This window comes from Balaenoptera physalus (assembly GCF_965194825.1).
Source record: "Balaenoptera physalus genome assembly, chromosome: 14".
Taxonomy (NCBI): Eukaryota; Metazoa; Chordata; class Mammalia; order Artiodactyla; family Balaenopteridae; genus Balaenoptera; species Balaenoptera physalus.
In genome coordinates, this window is record NC_138893.1 from 60,936,964 (window position 1) to 60,961,006 (window position 24,043).

Sequence of the window (24,043 nt, forward strand, 5' to 3'; positions counted from 1 at the left end):
AAACACTCACGCCAGGGGCTGTGATTGGGTGAATGGGGTTAACTAAAAAAAGAGGCACAAGGGAATTTGGGGGAAGCCGATGAGAACATTCTCTATATTGTTTTATAGTGGTAGTTACACAGCTGTGTACATTGTCAAAATTTACAGAACAGTACACATAAAAAAGAGTGAATTTTACTGTATGTAAATTATACCTCAATTAATCTGACTTTAAAAACCAGTTGTTTTTTTAACCTCCACTATTGTCTGAGGAGCACAAGCATTGACCCTTTTATTTTCACAGTATTAAAAGTAGAAAGAAGGTTGTTTCTAGACCTGAAGATCAAAATGGCTGCAATCTTTTTGCCGTAATTGCAGAACCCAAACAAAAAGCTATTGGGTCTGTTCAACATGAATGAGAACCAGAAAGAAATAATGGCCATGCTTCTGGGTTGTCAAGAAGAAGGGAAAGGGAATGCGAGAAGGGATGAAGAAGGATTGAATTAGTGGGAAATTAAGCAGCTATTAACTTAAGTGGGGGAGAAGTAGTGATTAGGCTTAGCTGAGTAGGAAAGATGATTTTAAGTTTTTCTCTCGACTCAAAATCAAAAGCATTTTTGGCCCTCTACATCCTTGGAGCCCAAGCAATTGGATCGTTTGAGAGATTGTGATGCAACATTTATATTTAGATGAAAACAAAAGGATTCAAGTCTGTTAAATCACCTTGTAAGTAGGAACTGGTTTTTGTACCCTCACACCTTATATAGGGCTCGGCAGCTACTAGGAACACAACAAATATTTGAAGAGTTAATGAATGAATATACTAAAACTTGCTGAAGGACAGAGCGACTTTCTATTAAATTAAAAACTTTAAAGGGAAATGTAGTACGACTGTTGTTTTGTCCATTATTACTGCCACAGTACTATAGAGAAAACAGTATCTCATTCTTTATTGTGTGCTTGTTCTGAATAAGTCCTCATCAAAATAGACTGCTCCAGTGTTTTCAGGACTTTAAAAGACAGAATAGGTCTAAAAGAATTCAGTGTAGACATCACCAATTGAATATACAATTTCAGCAAAGTATGTCCTTTGCAGTTCGAGCCCACTAAAGCTGCTACATGGATCATAGAATTGATTTGTGGCACATTCTGCCTGCATCTACCCAATGGTTTATTAAAATAGAATAGACAAATACCAATAAAGAGAAAAGCTACACTGAGAATTGACCAAACCACATCACTTTCTTCACACCTAGGGTATTGCAACCAATAGTAATTTTACAGCAGCTCTCTGTGTACCAGATACAGAGCTCTGTAGCCAGAAGCCCAAAATACAAGCAAACCTTTCCCTAAAGCACAACAAAGAAACGGGTTTATGAAATCACCGTTAAATATAATAGAACACTGGAGAGATGAGTAGAACAGAGGCAAGATAAGATGATGCACATAACACATAAGAACCAATTTAAAATGTACCATCTCTGCAGGAAATCAACCATGCGTTGATAAAGCTCTTTATGAATATTAAGTGCTATAACATGATATAGGATTGAGAGCCTCAAGCACGAGTGGCCAAAAGAGGTACAATATTTTTTAAGGAAATATACCAAAAAATAGATCAAATGGTATCATCAGCACCCTGAATGTATCATTATTATCCCAGTTCTGAGTATCACTTATCTTCAGTAATATGCGGTATATGGTTAAGAAGTAATCCTTATCAACACTTTTCTTAAGAATGTAACAAATATATTCCATATGTCTGTGATTTCTGGCTGTGCCACAAAAAAATCTGCACATGGAGAGTTGACTCTTCTAAGAAAGAATTTTTAAAAGATAAAAAAATTAGACATAAATTGGCTAGGTCATCCAGAAAAATTGTGTTTTTTATCCTTTGTCACACCTATAGCTTTCAAGAATGTATTTACCATCTCCGAGGGAAAAAGTTATTTAAAGGATTATTTAGACTTTATGTCTGTGCAGGAGCAGTGCAGTTTAGCTATAATCTATGGAAATAGCATAGGCTGTGTCACTATGGTCTCCATCTTTTGAAACAAAGGCAGACATCTGTATATCCCTTTATACACACACATAGGCATTCACACGTACACATTCATCCAGTGCTATTTTATACCCCTTTCAAGGTGTTCTTTATACAATGGCATTTTATGAGATGAGGGTGAATTATCTGGATATGAAACCATCTTTACTACCTATTTGAAATTCAGACTGATTCAAATATTCCTAGTGCCTTTGCCTGGACTCCACAAAATGTGAGCTAGAGATAGAGAATTCAGCTTTCCAGGAGTGATGACGTAAGTGTCAGCGCAAGGATTATGGACACCAGAATAGTTGTTTCCTGGACAATGAAGTTGCTCAAGAAAGGAGTTAGAATGGTGAGGTGTGATGACACAGAAGGAAAAAGAAAAATTCAGAGACAGAGAAACCAAGGTAAGTTATTTTCATAGAGAAGAAAATTCCACCACATTTAAAGACCACTTGAACACTGAGAATTTAAAGCTTTCAAAAGTTTGAATTAGTTTTTTCGTGGCCCGTGTACATACATTCTTTGAGCAAACATTTATTCGATACCAACCATGTACAATGGAGATGTAAATGGAGATGCTGGAAATACAAGAATGAATAAAACACAGTACCCATAGCTTTCTATTTCTGAGGACTCAAAAGCCTTTTAAACATCAAATATCTCTTACCGAATTGTAATTTGGTGAGTTAACTGTAGAGGAATCAACAACATCTTATTGCCTTTTCATCAAACTCCAGAGGGACCTTAAAAAAAATAAGAGAGGGGCTTCCCTGGTGGCACAGTGGTTGAGAATCTGCCTGCCAATGCAGGGGACACGGGTTCGAACCCTGGTCTGGGAAGATCCCACATGCCGCGGAGCAACTGGGCCCGTGAGCCACAACTACTGAGCCTGCGCGTCTGGAGCCTGTGCTCCGCAACAAGAGAAGCTGCGGTAGTGAGAGGCCCGCGCGCCACGATGAAGAGTGGCCCCCACTTGCCCCAACTAGAGAAAGCCCTCGCACAGAAACGAAGACCCAACACAGCCAAAAATAAATAAATAAATAAATAAATAAAAATTTTTTTTAATAAAATAAAAATAAGAGAAAGGGATAGACACATTACATTTTTAATTTGGCCAACAGAAAACATTTTGTACTGTTAAAAAAAAAATCTGTATTCGACTTTCATTTCTCAGATCTCCCTTTCCTGTATCACAGAAACTTACTTAGCGTCAGTAGTATTCTTCACTATTGACACAACACTGCAGTCTCATCTTTTTCAGAGTGCCTGGACTAGTTCCCCATCTATAAATATGTAAACAAACATTTCCATTGACATCAGCATAAGTTATGGTCTCTCGTTCATTTATTTACATTTCTCCCTGTTTTAGTAAACAGGCATATATAGATGCTTATAATCAATACCTTGGGAATACGGTAAGAATGGGGAGAGTTGTAAACAGAGAATCAATACAAACCACGTTTACCTTCTAGGTACTTGCAATTTGGAGGTAGGTATGTATTCCACATTTAATCAAGTCTTTTTCCCCCATTCCTATTTTTCTCCACACCTTTTATGATTACTACCTGAAAATTTCGCTTCAGGAAAACAAACAAAATGTTTTACCCCAGATTCTAGGTCTATCTAGATTAATATTTGTATAAAAGGGAGGTTGTGCGAGTTTCTGGGAAATAAGTTTTACACAAGATTTTATTCCATTTTTTAAAATTACTCATCCACTCACCAAGTCCAAACTTAGGTTGTCCAGTGTTACTTGAGATTACTGATAGTTTTGCAAAGCCGACCTTTGCTGCTCCCCAACCCCTCTTTTACGGGCAACATTCCTCAGGCTGACAGAGACTCTGCTCTGAGCCACATCAAGCACCTCGCCCCAGAGCAGTGGTTCCAAGCGTGTTTACTTCATGGACTAGTAAAATCCCTCGAAATATTTTGGGAACCAATATCATATTGCTATCTTTTTATTCTGCAATTAAGAATTTAAAAAGTAAAGCATAGCTACAAGAATTTAATGCAAAGAATAACCCACCCCAAAATATGTAGTAAAGATATCACCTCATAACAATGCATAAATAGAATACATTTTGCTCTATGAAAAATTTCATAATCCTTATTTTTTCTCTTCTTGCCATAGATTGACTTTTGGGAACCACTACCTTTGAGCTTTGCATAGGGGCTATAAAAGAATAAGTTAACCAAATATTCAATTTCTGCTGTTTATGTACTATGGCATGGGTTCAGGTTTACACTGGCAGCAGAGTAGAGGAAGTGAGGAAATGTATGAATCAGCTCCATACCATCTCAGGCCTCCTAGCTATTCATATTGCCAGTGTGGTCAGTACCTCACAAACACAATGGACAGGGGAAATGCCAACACAAAGATATTATTACTCAGAGCTTACCCCAATCAAGTTAGTGTGCAACTAGGAGACAATAAGATTTCCTTGAAATCCAGGGACAGTTTAAGGAAAGTCACCCTCTGACGTTGGAATTGATTAAAAACCGATTAAAAAGATGTAGTGTGTGTATCAAAAGCACAAGTGATGGTTTAGACATCTCCATCTGCCGTCAAGACTCAGGCATACCCAAGTTTAAATAAAGTGACCCTGAAGAATGTAGAGCAACATACGCAAACAATAAAATTACCTACAGTCTTTTATAACACCAGAGCGTTGTTTTAATGTGAATTCTTTCAAATGCAGTTGAGAAATAGGAGGGCAGTAGCACCACAGGGGAATCGTATTGGTTTTGTACATGCTTACGTTTTCTCACAAGCAAACAAATATTTGCTTCAGCAAATATGAAAATCTTAAGAAAAAAACTGAAAATCTCCAGAGGTCTCTTCCTTTAGTGCCATAGTGGCTGCTACGGAGGCCTCAAGAACCACGGGGTTTTCCACCATGTTACACTCTTCAGCAAAAGCGTAAGTGCCGATGAAAAAACCACAAAGACATTTCCCCTTTGGTAAATGATGGACTGATGAAGAAGGCTATATCCTGGATATTTTTAATTTTGGTCAAATTGGTCTCTTTTAGAAGCAGTTTCCGCTCAGGACCTATTACATCTCAAAGGAGGAAGCATAAGCCCCAGAGTTTAGGCTGCAAAGATGTCCCTAGATTCAGAGGCTGGGAAAATGTTATTAATCTTGCTAGTCACTTTACTTTATTGTTTTTGTTAGTGCTTTCAAAATTCTTTAGGTTTTGAATTACCTGCACCAACTCTATCTTCCTACAAGCCCTGATACTTGTAACGCACAGTTTTATAGAACTATGGTTGTAGCCAAAATATATGTATTTCATTTTCACCCAGCAGTCAAAGACCCGATGTGACCCTTGGAAGGGCAATGGTCTAGAAGGAGGTTACTAGAAGGTTATTAGAAGGAATTGTAATTGAGCTTCCAGCATCATTAGAGGAAATGGCTCCTGATGTGATTCTAATTCTTGGCATTGAAATATCTCTGCTTTGGACAAAGGCAATGCATCAGACTCTCCTGGCTTAACGAGAAAAGAAGGGGAAAAAACAGTAAAGAATATTTAATTCTCTTATTTCTAATTACGTGTTTGCTCTGCAATCCTCTAATCCAGGATTGGTATATAGGATTCCTCTCAAGTGCCAACTCCAATTGAGTGGTAGTGGCTGCCTGAAGCGATGAAGTGAGAAGGATGCTGAGGCCACTTCTGGGCTCAGTGGAGAAGAATGCCACAATTGATTAGTGATGTCTGTCAGGAGATACCGCACATGTGTCACCCCTATAATCTATGTTACAGTTGAGGAAATTTGCCTACTAAGATGAATGGTCTGGGCAGACAACAAGATTCGGTTCTGGAATCGGTACATTTACTTTTGTAAATGAACAAATCGATTCTGTGATAACCAGTCCATCTCTGTCAGTTTCACCTGAGGCTGCTCATTTGGGTGAATTGAGAAAATGGAGGGTTTAAACCAGCAATGCTGAAGACCTTAGAAATCCTGACACTGAGATGCTGCTTGCCTGAAAAGGCCCTGCTTAAAGGATTCTGCCACTCAGTATCTTTGTCCTAGTTATGCATTTACTAACTAGTAAATTAGTAAACGCATAACAAGTGCTTCTTCTCTTACCCTATTTAATATTTGCCGTATTTTATCAATTGTAAGGTGCCATCAAATCGGTATGCACCAGGAGACAGTCAGGATGTAGTGTTCACACATGTGAATTTGGTTATTTTTAGTGGTCTAACAGTGGGACCACCACCTCAACCCCTTGATATTTAAAGTAACAAATAATTTAAGGACCACTTGAGAAAAGAATATGAGCCTTGGTTGCTATCTAAAAACCTTTCTTTCCCACTGGAGAGAAAGTGCACAATCAGAACATGAAGAACAGGTATCAGCGTCTTGGAGGAAAACCCCAGAAAGGACAATTCGTGGAGCACTCTTGTAAGAAATGGTGCATGGCCAGCACTCAAGGCTGCACAGAGGACAGATTATGTGGGGAAGAGCATGGACATTGACACCCTTAGTGAAAGAGTGCTTCACAGAAGTCAAACTCTGAATGTGAAGATTCTGGAAAAGCTAACCAACTTATTCCTCTTTTATTTCCTTTTTATGTTTGCAAAAGATCTACATGTAGATAATTCTAAAAGAACTTCTCTAGTAAGTATAAAATAAAGCTTTGTGTCATGCTGACACCATTTAAAAAAATTTCTCATTGGTGCTTAAAATATTGATGGTGCCTTAGATTCAGTGAAATGCAGTATAATCTACATCCATAACAAGCTGCAGCAAGCACCTGATTGTTCATAGGTTGTCTAAGTTCTCTCAAGTTAGTTGCACAGCTAGGATTAAAGCTTATGACACCTTAATTCTTGCCTAGCTCACTTGAATATCACCTAGTGCCATATTTCAGAAAGTCAACAAATGGGCTGAATGGCCAACGAGAACTGGTCACCCTAAAATAAAGCCACCGTGTAGGCCAAATCAATGAGATTGTTCTATGGGTAGACTTCTGACAGTCCAAGGACAAGCTTTAGCTGTCAACATAGGTTTGGAAGAAAGAAGGTACATTGTCATGTGTGTAACTGAATTTTTTTGCTAACCATCAACTATAATTTTGTGGAAATACCCATTTAGCCTACTTGTCTGCCTCCTTCTTTCTTTTCATCTTTAATTTCATTCTCACCCCCAAGGGACTATTTTTGTGTGACTTTTCACAATTAATAATCATTCTAAAAAGAAACTACTAGGTTAAATCATATAAAAGTTGACAGTATTTTACCATTTCTGACCTACAGAATCAGCAAATTTATGTAGTTTAATTTAATACATGACATAGGAGACACTCACATACAGCAGTTCGCAGAGACATTTATCATTACTGAGAGCCTTCTAAATACAATAGCTCTTCCATTTGAGCTTCTGCCAGCTCTGTGGGAGCCACTGAACAACACTTTTTGTGTAGCTGGTTCCCTATGAACACCATTTGATCAACTATGTGTACGATAGTCTGTCTTTTTTTAAACTCAATAAACATTTATGGCACACTTCATGTGGGCTAGGCACCATTTTCAGCCTTGGGTACAAAGATTAGTGCATCACAGCCCTCACTTTTCAGAGCATGCAGTCTAGGAAGGGAGACAGGCATGGACATAATTACAGTGCAAAATAGCAAGTAACATAATAGATATAAATAACATGCTGAAAAGGCACTTACCCTGCCTGGCAGAGCAAGAAGACCTCTGAGCAGGTGACATTTGTGCTAGTTCTTAAAGGATAAGCAAATTACTTGGTAGAAAAGAGAGGGAACAATACAACATCACTAAGCAGAATGACTTGTTCAAAGTCACAGAAGCACAACAAAGAAGGATGTGCTTGAAGAACCTTAGTTTGAATATAGATAGGACACATGGCAAAAGTGAGGGAAGCAGCAAGAGGGGAGGCTTGGATGGAGGTAAGATTGGGTTATGAAGGGCCTTCCATGGGGGGCTGAGGAGTTTGCATTTTATTCTACAGGTGGAGAGGAGTCACAAGACACACATGGGTTTAAATCACTTAGCTATAAAACTGCTTTTTCTGCTTTGAATTTGTATGTCCAGTCCCGTCATCACCTAAGTATATAGAACCATTATATTAGCGACCCGCAGTATCAGCTTCTGCAGTTTGAGTTCTTTCTTACCCGCCTTGGCACACATGTGAGCCCAAGCATCCTGGATTTCCAAGGGGTTGTTTCAGCCCTGACATCTCTCTTAAACACAGTCATTGAGCTGTGGTTCCTCACTGTGGCTGGAAGCATAGCCAAAGGCTGCATTACTGTGAGAGATTGTGGCTTTGACAATTACGTGCTCCTCCACTGCAGGGCTCTCTACTTCACATGGGTGAAGGAGGTTGCCAACACACCCTTCATGTTTTCATATTTTCCTCATCGGGTAATTGTAAAATGGGCGAATCCACCTAAATGCAGCAAGATTGATTTCATCCCAACTGCAGACTGGCTAATCAGTGGCCCAGTTTTCCAGCCATGTGATCTGGCATCTGGCACTTGCCACTCATCAAATGAAATTACACAGCACCGATAAATTACCACCTCACCCCTAGGCAGAACTTTTTTCCTTAAGCTACCTCCTGCTTAACACTTGTCTAATGTTTAATAGTACCGTGGTTTATCCATACAGGGATGTCAGCTGGAATGTATCAAAACTTTACTACAAATGGAGATTTATATATGTATGTGTATAAATTAAACATAGATAGACACACATATAGGTATATATATATGAATATGTATGAATGAGTTATCCCATTTATGTGAATTTTCCAGATGACTATTAAACATTTTTGTTTTATTTTACTTAAATTAAGTCTTTATGGAAACATTTCTGAAGGGGTTGGAGGGGCGAGTTCAGGAGTTCTGCTTTGTTTGAATGTTTCTTCACCTCCGAGCTTTCTGTCCTCGGGAAAGTAACAGTCTTTCTGAGTCTCAGCTTTCTCAGCTATAAAATGAGAATAGTAGTAACTACCTCATAGGTTGCTGTGTGAATTAAGTGGGGTGTGCATGTAACGCATTTGGTATGCAGTGAACATTCGAGAAATGCCAACAATTAATACTTTATGCATATTAGAGTTGATTCTGGAATATTGGGGCCTTCATCATGAGCATTAATGATTGCAGGAAAACTAATAGCTAGTACCCTTGGGGACTATTAAGAGCCAGAAAGCTATTTGCCCTCCACTAAGTGACCCCAGACTGCCAGGCTTTTTCCCAGCCCTGTCTGGTTTTCGAGTGTTTCTACAGCATCCCTTGCTTTCAGACTACGAATTGTCATGTTCTAAAATCGCTAATATATAGGAGCCCAGCAGTTTTCTTTCTCCCTTAGTGTTTCACCGACAAATCAAGTCATCCAACTTGTTTAAATTCCATCTAAAGCAGGAGATTAAAAAGCTCCCATTGAACACCCAAGTCTGTGCTTCAGTGTCTGTACTATGTGCTATCTATTTTAGCCACTCAAAGATCTTTTCTACCCATTTCAAGTTTATCGGCTATGGAAAGACAAATAGTGCATGATCTCACATGTGGAATCTAAAATAGTCAAATGCATAGAAGCAGAGAGTAGAATGGTGATCACCAGGGGCTGGTGGGAGGGGAAAATAAGGAGATGTTGGTCAAAGGGTACAAAGTTTCAGTTATATGTGATGAATCAGTTCTAGCAATCTAATGTACAGCAACATGACTATAGTTAATTATACTGTATTATACACTTGAAATTTCCTAAGAGAGCAGATCTTATTAATTACCTTGATTATGGTGATTATTTTTCAATGTATACATATAATACAACATCAAGTTGTACATCTTAAATATATACAATTTTTATTTGTCAATTATACTTCAGTAAAGCTGGGGAAAAAAAGAAATTATGATTCAACATAATAAATTAAAACTATGACCTAATTTTCTTAAAAGATTATCTGCAGTGTCTATGATAGATGATATTGCTATCAAGTGACCTCCAGAAAAGTGAGGGGATACTTTTAACATTTTACATTTGTATCTGATACAGGTCTTTAAAGATCCATATCTTAAGTGATTCAAGAAGGAAATAATTGTACCACCTCTTTTTTTAAAGCAAAATATGGCATATAAATAAAAATATCTATGCAAAGTTTTTCTGGTTTTAAAAAATTATAAAAGCATATACTAACTCAGCCTATCAAAAACCTAAATCAGCTCCATAATCCAAATAGCATTTATTACATTTCTTGATTTTTTGGTGTGATTTTTAAACAAGCAAATCCTCATGGGCCTTATTCTATTACTCTTCATGAAAACACTGTATAAGAGAGACCAGAACTGCCACGTTGTAGTCTATGTGAATGGCGCCCCCTGAAGTTGTGCGGGAAAGTAGTCCCAAGTGAGATTGCCTTTATGATAGCTTTGTGTAATTTGGTTTTTTAGGGAGTTTTTGGTGCTTCAGTAGCCAAAGCACCAGTGTCCAAGATAAATACATTCATCTCCAGCTCATTCCACTTTCTGTGAATGCTTGTTAGCAACATACATTCCAATTTAGAGAATAATTTTTCCAGGAAATAACCTCTATACCTTTTTCATCATTTCAGATATTATAAACCTGGTTCTACAAAATAAAATAAGTCCCAGACTTCAGCTGATTCTCCCTACTTTTTGTGCATATATAGTAAATTCTAAATTCTTAATAGACTTTATTTATAAATTTTGTGTTTTTAAAATTTGAAACACAATATTCCTCTTATTTTGCCTCTCGGTATGTCTCTTCCTCCTGTCAACCCTCTCCCCCAACACACACACACACACACACACACACACACACACAGACACTGTGACCTGCCCCACAGATTCCTAAACAGTACCCATAGACTGTGACGTTTACACAGGCTGCTCCTTCTCTTTGGAAAGCCCTTTACCTGCTTCCTCCCCTGGCAAACTTTTAGGTGTCCATCAGAACTCACATGAAGTGACCAGTCATGCCCCTTTGAAGCTTTCTCTGTCCTCTGTCAGGTGTGCTGGCCTCCTCCCATGTGTTCTCATAGCACCTTGCCTTTCACTCTGTCTTAGGCCTTAGACACTTATATGCCAGCAGTCATGCTGAACTGGAAACTCCTTAAGGACATGACCCTTTAAATCTCTTTTGAATCCACCTTGTCTGGCACATAGCAGGTTCTCAATAATAGGTGAATGATTTCATGAATTTTGTTCTCCCTAATGAAAAGATTAACTGTACTTTCAACTAATTTAGCAGATCATGACCTATTAATTTTGAAGTTCAATACACTTCTGGTTATCTTATCAAATAACTGAAAAAGTAAACATTTAAAAATTTCAATGTAAACACTTGGGCGAGAATCATGCAATTCTTCAGCTCTTCCAGGGAGACCAGATATGGTTACATTTGCACAGAGGAGCAATTTATGGAACTAGTTGGAAATAGTCTATGTTTTCAGGCTATCTTCTTTATCAAGGTTGAAAGTCAGTACATAATTGACAATAAAAGGATATGGTGTTCTAATTAGTGGGAATAAAGGAAAAGTAGTCCTTGCCCTTGTGACTGATTGGTTTAGGAAAATGTTTTCATTCATAGAGGAAGGAAGAGGTCCTTACTTTTTTTTCCCTCCCCATGGTGAAAAATTTCAAGCTGAATGACAGTTAGCACTAATCTGGCACTTTATAAATTGTGATGTAGCCTTGCTAGTCAAGCTGTGAATGTATATTGTTTGCACTTAATCCTTAACTTAGCCAAGGGGCCTTGGCTTCGCTTTCCGTTGCTCGTTGTGAAACACCTTGATTTCTCCAGGTAGAGAAACGTTCCCCAGGTGGACATTGACGTGACAGCACAACAGAGCACAGAATGTCAATTTCAATTATTTTTTTTTAACATTTTCAGGTTACAAATGCTGCTGCCAACTCTCCTGGTCAAATGACTCTTCATCTCAAACCTTTTCTTGTGTGTGGAGGGGATGGATTTACTCAGTCCAACTTTGATGGCTGCATTACTTCTGCCTTATGTGTTCTGGAAGCTTTAAACAATTATATTTAGTACCTGTATTCTTATTTTTTACATGTACTTTGGGGTTTTCACAATTTTCTGTCATTGATTATTTTGTTTTCTATTTTGTTGAGAGAAATTACCGGAAAATTGTTCTTTACTGATTGTTATTTTTCATATGGAGTATAAAATCAATTTTATAATTTCAATAGTTACAACTCATGCTAGAATGAAATTCCTTGTACTTTATACTTTTCTCCACTTTTCTGAATTGCCATGTCTACTCCTTGTTGGAGGCAAAGTAGTGCTTAAGAAAAACAAATGACTCTCCCCCAAAATTATGTCAAATCAAAGTAACAGTTCATGTTCCGAAACCTTTATTATTCTTTTGAAAATTTCAATCCCAAGTGAAGAATAATCATTATCAAGGCCTCATTATAAATCTTCAAGTATGTCCTTGATTCAGTATTTTTACAAATTGCCAAACTACAAGATTCCTCCAAACTGTGGATAACAGAGTGTAATTTTTGTTTCTCATTTCTCTTCCAAGTTATTAAATGATCCTGAATTGTAGGTCACATATGTCATCATCTCTAAGAACGCTGTTTGGAGGGCAACTTGACTGACAAAGAAATGTCTCTTCAAATTTTCAGAAAATAACCAGATTCAACTTGACTTTCCAAGTCACACAGTACTTTTTAACCTTAAAAAAAAAAATCCAGTCTTAATAGGAGAGATAAAAATTAAGGAGAAACTGAGAGAAATTATATTGATCTTTACCTTTTGCTATCTCCTGTGGCTAGCGCTGTTACTTTTATGTCCTCTGCGGTATGTGCTGTGGCATTTAGACTCTTGTCAAGTTTAATGAATTTAATACAAAAAAATTTACTGAACCAGAAAATAGATGCACTTAAAACAGTTCAATATTTGCCAACTTAGCGGTTCAGCATATCACCCACATGCTTCAGTGACAACCCCATGACTTGCTGGCTGGAGAGAAATTGATCCCCAGCCTTCCAAACAAGCTACCTGTTGCTAATTTGGAAAGCGAAATGGTGAGCTCCATTTTGCCATTTTGAAAGGAAAGAAATAGTTGCAACCTCTCAAACTGAGAAAAGTTCAACAAAAGACTCCTTAGCTTGGTAGTATTTAAAATCTCACACTTGCGTGCCCACTATCATACATACACACACACAGGCATGGGCAGAATTTGTTTATGTAACTACAGAGTGGGTTTTGTGATTCTATGGAATGTCATTATACATCTCCTATTAGCAACCAATTCAGGGAAAACTGAAATGCCTACATGTGGTTAATATCACTTATTTTTGAAAGCATAGAAAGGAGAAGGGAAATTACTGTGATCTCCGGTATGATATGATAAAAATATTGAGATTTCTTTCATCATTTTGGCCTATATTTGATTAACATTTGTCTTTATTCTGGTTATACCCTTAAAATATGGTAAAATAATACATTCAAATATGTTAAGTAACTATTTTGTTTTTAACTAATATAATTCTGGAGCCATTTGAGTGAAAGCATACTGAAGATTTACAAGCAATGTTATATTTGTTTCATGAGTGTATCTACTCCCAAGAAGAGAGAGAAAATGATTTATAAAGGTGGAGTGGGTTACCTACAGAAATTATTCTAAGCCATTACTGACGACTTTTAATATCTATTCATTCGAAGTGTGTTTCCCTAATAATTGTGCATCTGCTTAAAAAAAGACTATGGCAATACGAGAATGCACTCAACCCTGCTTAGTATGTAGATCATTGTTACTTTGCTAATTTAATCATTTTGAAAATTCATTTTACATTTAGATCCATCTCTGATAGAAACAGACCAATTCCCTGATGCTCAAATAAGGAAAGAAAATGTTTCAAAAGTTTGTTTTTCTATGTTCATTTACCTCTTCCTCTTGAGAAATTGAAATGGATATGGGACTATCTTGTGCTAGAAGCCATCAAGCCTCAGATGGCCAGGATGCCCTAAATGACCCAGGGCAAAGGCAGCTAAGTCCCCTGAGAAATAGGGGTCAGCACCTTTTGGGAGAGTTACCAAGGTGTATGTATGTCAGCTCCACAGGACCACACAGCACCACAGTACTTCCAAACAAGAACTTTTATTAAACCAGCCAAGGAAATCTGCTCTGTTTTGAAAGGAGCATATTCAAGTGAGAAACGGCTTGAGCAGTGGGGTGATTTAATACTTGTTAGCTGATAAATATAGACTTTGCTGGAATAAAACTTTATGATGCAGGGTTGAAAAGCTTAATTACTAAACTGTCTATACACATCTTGCTCAGGCAGCGAGGGTGACAAATTATAGCAGTCGAATAGTATGTTTCACCTTTGGCATTTCTGAAGGGGAAAAGTATGCCTAAAAACATCGAGAAAGCAGTAATAATCCCAGACCAGATATTACTGAGGGAAACAAAGACACGTCACCAAGTCTTCTATGCAAAATGCCACCGTCACCACCCCTCCGCCTACTTACTGCCTTGTTAAGTAAAAAGAACAAGGTCAATTTTACATTTATCTGGCATTTTATACATATATATATATATATATATATATATATATATATATATATATCCATCCTCCTAACATCTTGTGAAATAAACAGAGCAGAGAATTCTTATTCACATTTGACAAATGAGGAAACTGAGGCACAGAGATTGGCCAACCAAGGTCACATCATCAAATGCAGGACAAGAACCCAGGCCTCCCATGACCCATTTCCATTTACGTGGCACCATGCCGGTGCCAGATGAACATGATAATTAAAGCTGAACTGAAATATTAGTTGGAGGTGCAGTCAGCACCATGTGGTTCTCTTATTGATGTTTCATTTCAGAGAGCTAACACTAATCCTGATGTGATGTATACAGGAGTCTAATATAGAATGAAGTCTCCGTAAGTACTGGCTAAGTGATTTATATTCCTGTTATTTTCATTTGCTGGTTTATTTCCTTCTTTGGGGGGCACTTGCTGTGAAAAATGGCTGTATCCTAATGACACTGAATTTCAACCCAGCAGTAGTTGGTTAGCAAACAGGCTTCCTCTGCATTCAGCGTTTCCTTCTGTATTCCTCTTTGTCTCTCCATTCCCTTTGTTTCATTCTCTCCTCTATTAGTTTCTACCATTTCTTTCTCCCCTCTTATTTTTCCCTCCCACTTCTTACCCTGTGTCCCTTCTCAGAAATCTGGAATATAAATGCAATCACATTACGACTCATAGCATTTGTAATTTTTTGCTTTAATATAATCTCTTTTCTCTAAAATTTAAAGCAGTCAATGCTGCATTTTACTCAAGTTGATAGGACAATCATTATTTTGATTTTTCAAAAGTAATGCAAGAATTCAAAACTATCTGTAGCTTTCAGGGATCTCAGTGCTAATAACCTAAAATATATATGCAAATCATGGTATCAGGCTCTGTGGTGGACACAATGGAATATAATTAGCCATCTCCACCTAAAGATGCTAGTTAGGGGAAGACAAGTCCCATAGAGTGGGAGGCATGGTAAAGGTACATGTTGGTGGAATCGCAGATAGTATGTAAGATGCTGTATCTCATGAAACTGGGAATCCTAAGAGAAAGAACCATGTTTCCTTGGAAGAGAGAGGGTCTCCAAACAGAAGCAGAGATCCATCAAGAAAACACTTCCGACAGCATCCCTCTCCTCCACACCATAGCTGGGCAGACCTGGCTGACTCTAGGAATCCAAACTGTGTATCAGAGTGGTCAGGATAAGTGAGTACTTTCTGTGGAGAAGGCTCAGTGAAACACAGAATGTAGTGTCTGGGAAAAGGAAAAAGCCTTTGCAAACCTCAGACTAGCTGGTTCAGGACTGAGCTGTTATAATCCAGTCTGGAATGTCCTTGTGTTTCAGCCAGTATCATCTGGCCAGGTAAGCCAGTGAGGGTTGAAATGGTATTCTGTCCTGTGTTTCCTTCTCAACACACAGTAATTATGGTCCACTTAAGAGTGCACAGCAGAACCCATCAAATGAACCTGCTAAGGAAAAAGAATTTCTAAAGAGTGTGTTAATTGAAAAGGCATGCAGAATCATGGAATCCTGGAATGTCTAAATTTAGAGCAACTTGGAGACCATTTAGGCCAGTTCTTAGCCATCTTGGATTTTGAACCTACTAGAGAAGCTATGGAAAGCTATAAGATTTTCTCCTAATAACAGCAACAAAAATAACAATGCACATAGAGCCTGCTGGCTAGCTGCCTGTTTTTGTAAATAAAGTTTTATTGGAACATAGCCTTGCCCACTTGTTTGTGTATCATCTGTGGCTGTTTTTGCACTACAACAGTAGGGAGGTGTGTTTGCAACAGAGACCGTATAGCCTACAAAGCCTAAAATAGTTCCTATCTAGTCTTTTAAGAAAAAATTTGCTGACTCCTGTTTTAGGGGGTTACAAACCCTCCAAAATCTATTTTTAAACACCCGGGGGTCTATGAACCTCAGATTAATAACATCTAAATCTCCATCCTATTGCTTTATGTAAATATAGGCATATCTTAGATCCACACATCTGGTCCATTGTTCCGTGATCCTCTGCCCCATTGTAAATCCTTTAAGAGGAGCAGTACCGCTTTGCACTTAAAAACACGTCCCCTGGAGTTAAATAGATCTGTGTTTTAACCCAGACTTTTGCTCCTCATTGTGTGACCTTGCAGTTAAATAGCCTCACAGCCTCCTTCATCACTGAAAAATGAGTTAGTGGTAGCTGCCTCATAGGATTGTTCTGCGGCTTAAATATATATAAAACCTTAAGAGAGTACTGGACACATAGTAAGTGCTTAATAAATGATAGCAATGATGGTAGTGATGATGATGAAGGGAAAGAAGAAAAGGGAGGAAGAAAGTATAAGCACATCCTCCTGGTGCGTCTGAGGCCCCTGCGAAGGCCAGTTCCCTCTGCATTTGCATAGGACACGTAGGAGAGTTGATGGTAAGGAGAGTTTGTCCATTGATTAAATGATGGTGAAACTCGGTAACAGCTCTAGGTTTCTTCAAAACCTTCATGAAGGGCTTCCCTGGTGGCGCAGTGGTTGAGAATCTGCCTGCCAATGCAGGGGACACGGGTTCGAGCCCTGGTCTGGGAAGATCCCACATGCCGCGGAGCAACTGGGCCCGTGAGCCACAATTACTGAGCCTGCGCGTCTGGAGCCTGTGCTCCGCAACAAGAGAGGCCGCGATAGTGAGAGGCCCGCGCACCGCGATGAAGAGTGGCCCCCGCTTGCCACAACTAGAGAAAGCCCTTGCACAGAAACGAAGACCCAACACAGCCATAAAAGATAAATTAATTAATTAAAAAAAAAAAAAAACCTTCATGAAACAGAACAGCAGGAGCTACCTGAAACCAGCTGTGGGCCACTTTCTTTTTTCCTGTCCAAGTTGGTAAGTAGACACTTGGGGAAAAAGGGGGTTTGCTCTAAAGCGGTCCTTGAAAAGAAACCAGGATAGGTCATTACCAGGAGTAGGAATGACGCAAAATAGAAGCATTCTCTGCAATGAACGGTGTCTTCTCCTCAGCAAGTATGTGTGCTGAATGCAAAGAATTGCACGCTTGGATTGGATTCTGCTGAAGATTATTTACTTAATCTCTGAAACGCTGTGAAAACTGGGAGTGAGTTATTTTACATTCTTGACATGTTTGGCTAAGTATGCAGATTCATTTCCTGTCCCTGGCCTTCATTTTAAAAAGCCCAACTCCTGGTAAGTTCTATGCCGTCCTGAACCTACCACTTTCTAGATGTGTAATCCTGGACCAGTTTCTTATGTCTCTGAGCCTCAGGAGCTTCATCTATAAAATGGGGATACTAATTTTACCTGCCTTAGGGTTATTCTGAGTGCTATGGAATATACTATGTAAAGTGCTTAACATTGTACTCTGCACATAGAAAATAACAAACGTGAGCTGTTATTATTACTATTATTGTTAGAGAAATATGACTTAGGAAAATCATTCCCTCTCATAACCATCACTGCATCTCTAGGTAGCTTTAGATCTCACTAGGAAGCCAGTTCATTACTCATTAAACTCGTTGGGGACTGTATTGAAGTGCCACTGTAAGTTTGGCCTTAGTTAGAGTCATTTTTCCTCAGAAATTCTTGCTGACCCTTGAGTGAATGAATGAATAAATGCTTTATGGTTTATTGCAATGCTCCTTAACATACCTTGCACAGGATCCTGTTTTTCCTCAGCCAGTCTAGTCTCCCCACTCTTGTGATATTAATCACATGTGTATTGTACTAACTGGTTCAATATCTACTTGCCACCAAAACTGCAAGATCCACAGAAGCAGGGGGCCGGGCACATAGGAGGTACTCAGTAAACATCTGTTGATCCAATGAATGAATGGATTCAACTAATGAACATTTCTTACTTTAATTGCATCAAGTACCAAAGTGAAACATTGCTGATACAGAATTATCCCATAGAAGAAAAATGTACCAACCTTATCCTCAATAGAGGAGATAATTACAACAGTACCTACATTCTCCCTGTTTGGTCTCTATTCAGTCAATAGGTGATCTCAGAAAGTCCCTACTTTATGCTGCCTCCCACTATTTGGGAAGTCCTTTTTGGAGGGAGGGAGAATATGGGAGAGCTGCTCTACCATTTGAAACTGCCTAATAAACACTTGTACTTCACTTACCATTTTGCCTAGTGTTTAAAGATTTCTGCCTATGAAGCCAGAAATTTGAGCAAAGAAATGCACCAGACTAAAGAAGCCTGATGAGTCTTTTGTGTTTTTTATGAAAAGCTGGAGTCATATATATTGAAATTTATTGAAAACTAGACAATTGAATTACCTGGAGAGGGAGGTTAACTGAATTTCAATTTAAATCATTATTAACTAGAAATCCTTTCTTGCATCAACTTCTGCATTTCTGTCTTTCCTGAATGCTTGGTTCACTTCTTCTTTTTTCTTTTTTTTTAAGTGCCTCTGGTATACATGGCATATTAAAGTTGAATGAATCTTGAAAAGCCTTGGAATCAGGATTTCTTTAGAATGTAGTAAGCTCTATGGGGACAGAGTTTTTTGTCTTTTTTTCTTCACTTTGGAATCCTCAGTACCCAGAACAGTGCCTGTCACATATTGAATGAATAATCCAAGAACGTTCAGACCATCAGCAATTAGGAAGCTGTGTTATATAATTAAAAGATGTAGCAAAAGAAATGAAAAACTAACAGTTTATGAAGTCTGACAAGAGACAAAAAAATGAAAATGAAAAAGCTTTCAAGTCTTACTTATTAATATGTAAGTTCCATAAAGACAAGAATCATGTCTAACTTGTCTAAAATATATTCCCAAAACCTAGCATAGAGTAGGTCACATAGTAGACACTGAATAAATTTTTGTTGAATGGTTAAATGATTGAAAAAAGGAAAGCTTAAGTGAAAATGAGCACTACATTCTAAAAAATCCAAGAGAAAGAATCCTAGAAATATAATACTTAAGTGGGCCCTCTCTGTGTAGTTGGTGTGTTTGTGATGCACACATGTGCCAGAGTGGGGAGGGAAGGACAATGATGCTGTTCCCTGTGTAAACAATCAGCATAGCTCCTGTGGCGGTATGTTCTGCATTCTGCTTTATCACCTCCCAACAACATGTTTTCAGGGTTTCTTGGCTCACATTTTTATTTTCTTGGTATTCTTTTTATTAGACTTGATTTAAAGGTGACAAGAGTTAGATCTAGCATAGGACCCACTTCTACAAGACAAGTCACCAACCTCAAACTCACACAGTATATTTTAACCATTAAAATAAACCATGTTTATTTACCCTTTGGAAAACAGTTAAACTATTTACTGAAAACCAAAAGATTGTCAAAAACTAAAGTGTCAATGATACAGAGGCCATTGTGGAGAAAACAAAAACTGGCAAGTGTCACTTCATGGAGAAGAGTTTATTATCTGGGGTGAACAGCACTCTGACAAATTAGCTCTATATTAGAGGAAGGAGCTAAAAGAATGTGCCTATAACCAGGATATCTGTTCTTTTAATAAACTATATTGATAGTAGCAATAATGAAAACCTTATCATTATTTCAACAGATGCTAAAAATTATGTCATAAAATTAACATATATTACTGATAAAACCTATGGTAAACTCATAAAAGGAGGATGCTATCTTAGAGGGGTAAAAACTATTTTATAACTATAACAGGCATCACAATTAAGAACAAATTACTAGAATCATCTACATTAAATTAGGAAGACATCAAAAATCCTTGCATCGATATTTTTGAAATTCCTAGGGAATGCATTAAGTCATGGAACATATTTAAGAGATGTGAACATTGGAAAAGAAAGGCAGAACGGTTACTAATTGCTGTCAATATGATTATACTCCTAGAAAACTTAGGTGAACTAACTTTTAGAATTAATAAGACACTTCTAGTCACTACTAGAGAGGCTGAATTATAAATACTCAAAGCTCAATAATTTTTCTGTATGCCATAATAATCGATGCAAATATATCTTTATATATTTTTATATAACAAACAACATAGAATATGAAGGAATATCTCCAGGAAGATATATACAGGATTTATACAAGCAAACATTTAAAAATTTTTAATGATATTTTTAAAAATTTGAATAAGTAGAAATATATACCATGTCCCTGAAGGGGAATACTGAATATTATGAATTTTTCCATTTTCCTCTAATTAATCTATAGATTAAACATAATCACAATGGGATTTTGTTAATATGAAAAAATAATTCTAAAGTTCATCTGGAAAAAACTGACAGGTGAACGTAACTGATAAGTTTATGAGCAAGCAGGTCATAAGCATTGAACTTAGCTATTAAGACATATTGTAAAATTAGATAAATAAAACAATTCACTATTGATTCTAGAATTGACACAAATCAATGGAAATAATGGCTATAAAAGCACTTAGTGTGATAAAGGAAGCATTACAAAACTAATGAGAAAGGAAGAATTATTTAACAAATGATTTAAGGAAAATTGACTTACTATTTGGTTAAAGAAGAAGAAAGAAAGAAAGAAAAAAGAAATCAAAGGTGATACTATTCTTATACCATATATTACAATAATTTCTAGATGGATTAAAGAGGTAAATATAAACAAATATACATTTTCTCTTCAAAAAAAAAGGAAAATTTAAGTAAATATTCAAAACCCCCAGAAAACAAAACTAAAAGTTTACAGATGAATTATGAAAAAACACTTGTAAATGGCTCATAGTAAAAGTATTAATATCCCTAATATAGAGAAAACTTCTTAACAAATGTTAAAACTTTGGCTCAATTTTTTTAAGAATTAAAAAAATTTAAATTTAAAATATCTTTTAAAGTATTAAAAGCACTAAACTGAAAAGATATATGCAGCCCCATGTTCATTGCAGCATTATGTACAATCCAAGATATGGAAACAATCTAAGTGTCCATCAGTGGATGAATGGATAAAGAAATTGTTATATATATATATTTGTCCATTTCCTATTGATGGACATTAAGTTGCTTTAAATTTTTACTCTTGCAAACATTGTTATAATAAACGTCCTGCGCATGTCTCTTTGTACACTTGTGCAAGAGTTTTTATAAGGCATAATGTTAAAATGTATTAAAGCTCCATGCCCTGCCTGCAGACCACCTTACACTGTGTGTTGTCGCTCCAGGACCTTACTTCAGACATGATTGATTGCTTATAAACATCAAAACATCGAGCTTACATCCAAAGCTCCGTCTCAGAATCTGCTTCCAGAGAACCTGGCCTGTAGTAGCAGCAGTGCCCAAGTCCTGAGCTTTGGCAAGGAGAGAGCAGACATTGTGGGTGTTTTCTAACTGGGTGTGAGTGAAATGCAACGGGACAAGGGGGGCCTCGGGAAGATGGCGGAAGAGTAAGACGCGGAGATCACCTTCCTTCCCACAGATACAGTAGAAATACATCTACACGTGGAACTGCTCCTACAGAACACCCACTGAACGCTGGCAGAAAACGTCCGACCTCCAAAAAGGCAAGAAACTCCCCCCGTACTTGGGTAGGGCAAAAGAAAAAAGAAATAACAGAGACAAAAGAATAGGGACGGCACCTGCACCAGTGGGAGGGAGCCGTGAAGGAGGAAAGATTTCCACGCACTAGGAAGCCCCTTCGCGGGCGGAGACTGCGGGTGGCAGAGGGGGGAAGCTTCGGAGCCACGGAGGAGAGCGCAGCCACAGGGGTGCAGAGGGCAAAGCGGAGAGGTTCCCGCACGGAGGCTCGGCGCCGAGCAGCACTCTCCAGCCCGAGAGGCTTGTCTGCTCACCCGCCGGGGCGGGCGGGGCTGGGAGCTGAGGCTCGGGCTTCGGTCGGATCGCAGGGAGAGGACTGGGGTTGGCGGCGTGAACACAGACTGAAGGCGTTAGTGCACCACAGCTAGCCAAGAGGGAGTCCGGGAAAAAGTCTGCAGCTGCCGAAGAGGCAGGAGACTTTTTCTTGCCTCTTTGTTTCGCGGCGCGCAAGGAGAGGGGATTCAGAGCGCCGCCTAAACGAACTCCAGAGAAGGGCGCGAGCCGCGGCGATCACCGCAGACCCCACAGCAACAGGGGCGCAGAGGAAAAAAACGGAGAGACTCCCGCACAGAGGCTCGGCGCTGAGCAGCACTCACCAGCCCGAGAGGCTTGGCTGCTCGGCGGGCGGGGCTGGGAGCTGAGGCTCCGGTTTCGGTTTCGGTTGGATCGCAGGGAGAGGACTGGGGCTGGCGGCGTGAACACAGCCTGAAGGGGTTAGCGCACCACAGCTGGCTGGGAGGGAGACCGGGAAAAGGTCTGCAGCTGCCGAAGAGGCAAGAGACTTTTTCTTGCCTCTTTGTTTCGCTGAGCGCAAGGAGAGGGGATTCAGAGTGCCGCCTAAACGAACTCCAGAGAAAGGCATGAGCCGCGGCGATCAGCACGGACCCCAGAGACGGGCGTGAGACGCTGGGGCTGCTGCTGCCGCCTCCAAAAAGCCTGTGTGTGAGCACAGGTCACTCTCCACATCGCCCCTCCCGGGAGCCTGTGCAGCCCGCCACTGCCAGGGTCCCGTGATCCGGGGACAAGTTCCCCGGGAGAACGCACTGCCCACCTCAGGCTGGTGCAACGTCACGCCGGCCTCGGCCGCCACAGGCTCACCCCGCCTCCTCTGTACACCTCCCTCCCTGCGGCCTGAGTGAGCCAGAGCCCCCGAAGCAGCTGCTCCTTTAACCCCGTCCTGTCTGTGCGGGGAATAGACGCCCTCAGGCGACCTACACGCAGAGGCGGGTCCAAATCCAAAGCTGAACCCCAGGAGCTGTGCGAACAGGGAAGATAAGGGGAAATCTCTCCCAGCAGCCTTAGAAGCAGCGGATTAAAACTCCACAAACAACTTGATGTGCCTGCATCTGGTGAATACCTGAATAGACAACGAATCATCCCAAATTCAGGAGGTGGACTTTGGGAGCAGGATATATTAATTTTTCCCCTTTTCCTTTTATTTGTGAGTGTATATGTATATGCTTCTGGGTGCGATTTTGTCTGTATAGCTTTGCTTTACAATAGCTTTATTTTACTTCACTATATTATAGCCTCTTTCTTTCTTTCTTTCTTTCTTTCTTTCTATTTTTTCTCCCTTTTACTCTGAGCCGTGTGGACGAAAGGCTCTTGGTGCTCCAGCCAGGCATCAGGGCCGTGCCTCTGAGGTGGGAGAGCCAACTTCAGGACACTGGTCCACAAGAGACCTCCCAGCTCCACGTAATACCAAACGGCAAAAATCTCTCAGAGATCTCCATCTCAACATCAAGACCCAGCTTCACTCAATGACCAGCAAGCTACAGTGCTGGACACCCTATGCCAAACAACTAGCAAGACAGGAACACAGCCCCATCCATTAGCAGAGAGGCTGCCTAAAATCATAATAACGCCACAGACACCCCAAAATACACCACCAGACGTGGACGTGCCCACCAGAAAGACAAGATCCAACCTCATCCACCAGAGCTCAGGCACTAGTTCCCTCCACCAGGAAA

General features: G+C 39.2%; 1 protein-coding gene across 20 annotated transcripts in view; it reads left to right on the plus strand.

Moving 5' to 3' along the window:
• The window catches only part of RNLS (renalase, FAD dependent amine oxidase), a 327,690-nt gene that overhangs the window by 263,223 nt on the left and 40,424 nt on the right, over positions 1-24,043 (plus strand). For 9 of the 20 annotated variants that reach the window (XR_014253096.1, XR_014253097.1, XR_014253098.1 and 6 more), the window contains exon 7: positions 14,881-14,939. The exons of 5 other annotated variants lie outside the window; for them this stretch is intronic. Coding sequence is in view for 7 of the 15 variants with exons in the window: in XM_082423897.1 (XP_082280023.1) it covers positions 14,881-14,922 (42 nt within the window). In the remaining 8 variants the exon portion in view is untranslated. Of the gene's footprint in view, positions 1-11,913; positions 16,297-24,043 lie in introns of those variants that run through there. 6 more of the 20 variants (XM_082423894.1, XM_082423901.1, XM_082423899.1 and 3 more) reach the window with 3 other exon arrangements.